The 7238-nt window shown below is 40.5% G+C and overlaps 1 protein-coding gene across 1 annotated transcript in view; it reads right to left on the bottom strand.

Moving 5' to 3' along the window:
* Nucleotides 1-5504: 5504 nt before the first annotated feature.
* The window catches only part of LOC141439947 (microtubule-associated protein futsch-like), a 30067-nt gene continuing 28333 nt past the window's right edge, over nt 5505-7238 (bottom strand). Inside the window, exon 4 of the mRNA XM_074104412.1 lies at nt 5505-5774. Within this exon, the coding sequence (XP_073960513.1) occupies nt 5505-5774 (270 nt within the window). The remainder of the gene's footprint in view (nt 5775-7238) is intronic.

Here is a 7238-nt window from a genome sequence, read left to right as displayed (position 1 = left end):
AACCCCGGCTCGCATCTCTGAGTTTTTCGGAATTCATGTGCGGAATTACATTTGAAATTTATCACGAGCTTTACGGTGAAGGAAAAGCGTGAGGAAACCTGCACAAACATGCGAAGCAATTCAATGGTATGTGTGAAGTTCCAATCCGCACTGGGCCCGCGTGGGAACTACTGCCCAAGCCCTCTCATTCTGAGGGGAGGCATGTGCCCTGCAGTGGGACGTATATAGGCTGGGATGATGATGAAAAAGACCTAGATTTGAATACTAGACCTCCTGTTTATAAATCCAACACTCTTACTGCGTAACCACCATGCTAATGATCAGCTTTTGAATTGCTGATGTTATTACGCGTGAATTTTATACAAAAAAAACCATTACAACTCGAAAACACGCGTTTTCCACAGATAGGTCCAAGAGCCGAAGAGAATGGAGCCGTTTCCGAGATCCCTGATAACTGATAAGCTATTCATCATCCATCATCCCAGCCTATATACGTCCCACTGCTGGCACAGGCCTCCTCTCAGAACAAGAGGGTTGGGCTATAGTCCCCACGCGGGCCCAGTGCGGATTGGGAAATTCACACGCACCATTGAATTGCTTCGCAGGTTTGTGCAGGTTTCCTCACGATGTTTCCCTTCACCACAAAGCTCGTGGTAAATTTCAAATGTAATTCCGCACATGAATTTGGAAAAACTCAGAGGTGCGAGCTGGGGTTTGAACCCACGACCCTCTGTTTGAGAGGCGATAGGTCAAACCACTAGGCCACCACGGCTTAAGCTAAGCTATTATTAGAATATTATACTTCCCGTTTGCCTAACATGGTGGCTGTACCAACTCGTTCAGTGCACAAAAGGGATCGTTAGTTCAATGCTTCTTACTGAGCTCGAGTTGCATTCAATGCACTTGAATTTAATATGACTGAAAGGCACAATAGCACCATTGATAAAGGAAATTGGCAGTTTTCTATGATCGCGAGGCGTTAAGGTGAGTAACAGTAGTGAACAAAAAATATTTTTGTTATTGTAATTATTATTTAGCTATTGTACGTGTAATTGGATTATTTAGCCAGTATGTTTAAATTATTTGGCTAGTGTGATTATATTATTTAGCAGTGTTAATAATTCTGAAGCTGCTTTACTTTTTTTTTATTGCAGATTTTTAAGACTTCGTACGCTTTGCACGTAATATTAATTAATTATAAATAAGTAATTTTCTTAGAATTTTTCTTTACCTCATTTTTAATATTACAAAAGATTGTACCTACATAAAAGGAATTAATCAGATAATGTTAATGTCACAACGGAAAAAATAATAGCAATTCTAACTACCTGCGTTAAGGTGTCCAACTTTTTGGTTTCAACCGAATTTGTTTTGAAAAGAAAAACTTTCTCTTGAACGTTTTGCGATGCATTGTTCTTGATAATAATGGTATTTCCAAAAGCACTACCTAGTAGTATAAAAACCATAAAAAGTGACACGTAAAAGAGCACTTTGCCTATGCAGAATAAACGTTTTTTTTTTGTATCAAGATACGACTTAGTTTGACAATCGATTTTGATAAGATATACCGACTTATATAATATACTTCGGTAACGCTTATAAGACCGAATGAAAATCTGATGAGATCTTTATTGAATTGACAGTGACAATCATTCCGCGGGATTGTGAACGAAACTGTATTTTCCTCATACATAATGGTAAGCCGCGGAAAAGTTATTGTTTGAAGATATTAAGTTTCCATGTGATTTATCCGCTATTTGAGGATTTGTATTGTTGGCAATATGGGTATAGGATTTATTATATTCAGCTTAGTTTTAGTTTTTTTACACTTAATAGTAAATTCAAGTCAAACCGTGCATAATGGCTTATTCTTTTTTCATTCTTTCGATTGATATCAAATATTTTTTGGTAAAAGTTAATTTTTAATTTAAGCTTTTTTCTGCTGACTGTACTTTTTGTTAACTGTGCTTGTATTGTCACCCAAACTACATTTGCATACCAAATTTCAAGTCGATGCCATTAACCGTTGAAGAGTTCCGTCCTGTGGAGGCGATCCTGACCAGACTAGACGTGTGCGCCGCGCCGACCCGCCGCCGCCGCCGCCATTTTTTCGCCGCCGCCGCCGCCGATCAGCGTATCGGCGTATAATCGGCGCGAGTTCAAAATGTTTTCTATACTGAATTTCTGACTTTCGAAGCATTCTATATTTTACTACAATGAATCATTATTAGTCATTGGTTACATCATCATCATCTCAGCCATAGATCGTCCACTGTTGGACATAGGCCTTCCCCGTAGACATCCAGTTGCTTGGGTTGGCAGCGACTTGCATCCACCGTGAACCCGGGCTATAACCAAGTCATCGCTCTATCTCGTTGGTGGACGTCCTGCTGCGCTTGCCGATCCGCGGTCTCCACTCCAGAAAACTTCTGTTCTCCGTGCTATATGGCCTGCCCATTGCCACTTCAACGAGCTATTTCGCTTGGCTATGTCGGTGACCCTTCTATGTATCTCCTCATTTCTGATTCGATCCCGTAGAGAAACCCCAAGCATAGCTTCCATAGCTCGCTGAGCAACTCTGAGCCTATTTATAAGGCATATAGTGAAGCACAACGTCTCGGATCCATATGTCATCACTGGCAACTGGCAACACACATTGGTTAAAGACTTTTGTCTTAGGACACTGAGGAATTTTGTACGAAAAGACGTTGCGGAGTTTCCAAACGCTGACAATCCGGGTGGGATTCGACGATTGACCTCCTTCTCGAAGTGGACTTACCTAATTGGACGGTTTGTCCTAGGTATCATACGCGTCAACAACTTCAAGAACCAAATTCTCCACCAAAATAGGGATAGCACCACATGGACATTCGACATGACCTTTGTCTTGTCCCTGTTCATTTTGAGGCCCACCCGTTGGGAGACTCGATTGAGGCCTTGGAGCATCGTGCTGAGTTCTTCCATCGACTTTGCCATGACCACCACGATATCGTCGGAAAACCGAAGGTGAGTGATGTTGTATTCGCCGTTGATATTGATGCCTAGTCCTTTCCATTCCAGAAGCTTGAAGGCGTCTTCCAAACCGGCAGCAAACAGTGTCGAAGATATGACATCTCCCTGTCTTACGCATCTTTACAAGGGCATCAGGCATCAGGGGCCTTTGAACTCTGTTCCTGTACTCGGACCGACATAGTGGCATTTTTATACAAACACTTCAACACTTCGATATATCGATAGTCGATACGATACGGCATCGTTGGAGAGACTCTAACACCGCCCACGTTTCGACCGAATCAAAGGCTTTCTCGTAGTCCACAAACGCTAGACATAGCGGCAAGTTATACTCTTCGTTTTTCTGTATGACCTGCCGCAGCGTATGAATGTGGTCTACGGTAGCCTTTTCGGAACCCGGCTTGTTCGGTTGGCTGGAAGCTATCGACCCTGCGTTCGAGACGATTTAAAATGACCCTGGAAAGCAGCTTATAAACATGGCTCAACAGCGAGATGGGCCTGTAGGTCTTCAATAGGGTGTTATCGCCCTTCATGAAGGAAGAACAACAGCATAACGCTCTTGTTCCACGCTTCTGGCGTTGTGCATTCGAGCAAGACGGAATTAAAGAGCCTCTGAAAGACTTTAAGAGCCGGTGATCCACCCGCCTTCCGAAGCTCTGCCGTAATTCCGTCCTCACCCGGCGCCTTGTTGTTCTTAAGCTGTTTCAGGGCCATCCTTATCTCGTACAGACTGATGTCCGGGATATCTTCTGTATAGTGTCGGGTCAGTTTGGCTCTTGGGTCTTGAGTCGCCGCGCTGAAAACAGGCTTAGTGACCGACTCGAGCCCGTCCATAGAACTCCTCGATTTCCCTCAACACTTCCGCTTTAGTCCACGCTACACTGCCATCATCTCTCTTCAACTTTGTCATTTGGTTTTGCCCAATAGACATATCTCTTGCAAACACTTTAGAGCCTTTATTCACTCAATCGTATCTTTAACACGAGCAGTATTAAAGGTACGAATATCGTGTCGCAAGGATTTCGAAATTTGTCTATTCAGCATCATCGGGAGACTGCAGTCGAAGGTTACTCATACATACATAGGGTATACTCCGAGAGCTTCCGAGTTCTACTGGTACGGTGAATCTTAAAGAAAGAAGAAGAAAAGGTCCCGTTTAAGTCCAAAACGGGTGGACAAAATGATATTTGTCCGTGACAATTACAGCCGCTGCAAGGCGTCAATTAAAGCTTCATTGTCTGTACATTTTATCTAATCTTGCTATAAAAAATTAGTCTACAAATTAAACAGTTCTATTTAAAATCTCCGCGCCGAAATCACGCCGAAAACACGCCGCCGCCGCCGATTTTTGACCGGCGCCCCGCCGCCGTAGATTTTAGCATCGGCGCACACGTCTAGACCAGACTACCAGGATGTCACTAACCATTATTGTATTGTCCATAATTTACATAAAAATGCCAAATTTCAAGTCAATCCAACTGCTGGAAGTTGGTCGACTTTAATTTGCAAGATTTGACTACAGACAGACAGACAGGCAGACAACGGGACAGGTGAAACTAAATAAAAGCTTTTTTCACATTTGAATCGGTCCGATTCTTCGACGAAGTCATTTTTAGAAAATCTCGTAATTACTTTTAAAAATAAAATAAAATCTCCCTTCAGCAAAATATCCTTCTACAATATAAAAGGTAGTTATTTTCTCTTCATTTTGCATAGTCTTGGGACGCTATTGACTTATATCAGGTCACGTTATTATCGATTATTTAGGTTAAATTTAGTTGAGTGAATAATTTAATGCTGAATTTATAAAGAGACGTCTCTATAATAGTATCAAACGATTAAGTTTGACCGCTATGTGTATGTATCTGGCTGTAAGTCATACAATGATACTATGGTTTCGTAGACTCTTTTTAAGGGGCTACCCGAGGTTTCATCGATTTTTGACAACTTTTGAATCGTATCGCCTACTTTTGCACTACAGATAAAATAATAAGTCAAACGGCTATCGGTTCTCCAATCTTTTATCTCTATTTTTGTCTACCGGATTTTGAAAAAAAAAACTTAATTTTGTATGATTTATTTAAACATTGTCTGAAAAAACACTTACTTTAACGTATACTACATATTTGGGTTCGTCTTTGACGTCTCTAAAAACTGGTCGAGGGTTTTCATTTGAAACTAATTAACACAAAAGTAATGGCCAGAAAACCAGTTTTTTGGCCTAAATTTGTTCAACTTTAATGTCAAATATCTCGAAAACAATGAACTTTGAAGTAAATATGGGATACTATATTGCTTAAAGCCGTTGTTGTTAATATAATAAGCTACAAAAAACATTAGGAAACTAAGGAATTCAGATCGAAGGTCATTGGGGCATAGGATCCCCGGGATGTTATTAAGTATCATTAATTATTATTCTTATAAGGGATCATTTAGCCTCCTTCCTGCTTTTGTAGTATTTTTGTAACATCCGGTAAAAAAATCGTTGAAAATTAAGAGTTAATAAAATTAGTAAATAGCTCCAGTGACTCACCGATAAAATCCTTGATGGCTTGTGAGCCAGTGTCCAATATGTCTGTGGGGTTAACCCTGATCTTGCAGTGTTTTACGAAGGGCATCTCCGGCAGCTTGGCCCACTCCCCGCCCCCGCTGGTGGAGCAATGCACGTCGATGGAGATGGAATTCTCATAGGCTCTTATTACTCTCTGCACCTCATTCTCTTGGTAAGCATCTGTGAAGTCTGCGAGGGAAAACGTCCCGTCCTGGAACAAAGAATCAGAAGATGTTGAGAAACTTTGAGACACGACCGGATAGACAAGTTGGTAGAAAACCTGACAATAAAGCTTGAGGTCTCGGGTTAGACCCCCGTCGGGGCAAATATGTATTTGTATGAATAACTAGTTTTTACCCGCGGTTTCGCACACGTAAATCATTAGATCCATCAGCTGAATTGAAATTTCGGGATTTATAAAAATTCCCATTGGAATTCCTGAAAATTAAATCGTGGTTTTCATTGACGTTGCATTAAAAATAAACACACCAAATTTCATTACTCTATGCTCAGCGGTTGTTATTTCGAGATTTTATCCCTATCCCGTGGGAATATCGGGATAAAAAGTAGCCTATGTTTTATTCCAGATGTCCAACTATCTACATATCAATTTTCATTCAAATCCGTTTCAGCGTGAAGGAGTAACAAACATACTCACTCACTCACTCACACTTATCTCACTCACTCACTCACAAACTTTCGCATTTATAATATTAAGTAGGATTTTTCTTAGAAAAAGTCCGAGGGATTAGATAATTTTCCGTTAAATAACATCACCGACACCGTTGTCAATATTACTGGTAGGTATCGTATAATAAGCGTGTAAAGAAAAGGTAAAGAATGTTGCAATATAAAACGTAGAAGTGCTGCCCTCGCGTCAGGTTTTTTATATTCCTGGTCAGCCTTTAGTTTGAATGTGACGGTTAATTTTTAAGCCCCGAAATAAAAATAGGGGTGTTATAAGTTTGACGCCAATAAATATAATATTATCATTGGGCCTAGTTTAGACCAGCAAGAAAAAGACTTGCTTTGCGCGACTTGGCGGGGGCACTACCGTGCCCCCAGATAACATTAGGACGCCGTAAAGAGAACAAGTTTGAAGCGGTCATTCGAACGGATCAATGTAAGTAATAATAATAACAATAATATTTTATTTCGACCAAAATACGATCATAATGTTAGTAATACTTATAGCTTAATTCTAATGTTAGTGACTACATAAATTTCATGCACTGACTGTCTGTGCATTTAGGATACGAATATAATTAAATGCAAATTGCATGATTCTTTTTGCAGGTCTAAACTAGACTAAATACAATCAATGAACTAAAATAATTTCCTTGCTCACCCGCGACCTTACGATAGCTAAGCTTATGCAAAATATGCGTATTCATGCAGTTCCTCCACCTCCACACTGTAAGAACACACACAAATCACACAAACCCATCTATCACCACCACCACACTACACTGACGCGTTTCGAACTCAACCAGAGCTCATCTTCAGAGTGACACAACCGTACACCATGCTACCAGTTGTTAGACTAACCAACCACAACCACCATTTTAACTTGTCACTGTAACTTCCCAAGTACCCACATACGTTTTATGAAACAAAACAAAACTACCCACAAATTATTAATAAACTTTTTAACCGTCCTTCAAAACTACCTTGA

Source organism: Choristoneura fumiferana, chromosome 21 (assembly GCF_025370935.1).
Source record: "Choristoneura fumiferana chromosome 21, NRCan_CFum_1, whole genome shotgun sequence".
NCBI lineage: Eukaryota > Metazoa > Arthropoda > Insecta > Lepidoptera > Tortricidae > Choristoneura > Choristoneura fumiferana.
This window is presented reverse-complemented; position numbering and strand designations above follow the sequence as displayed.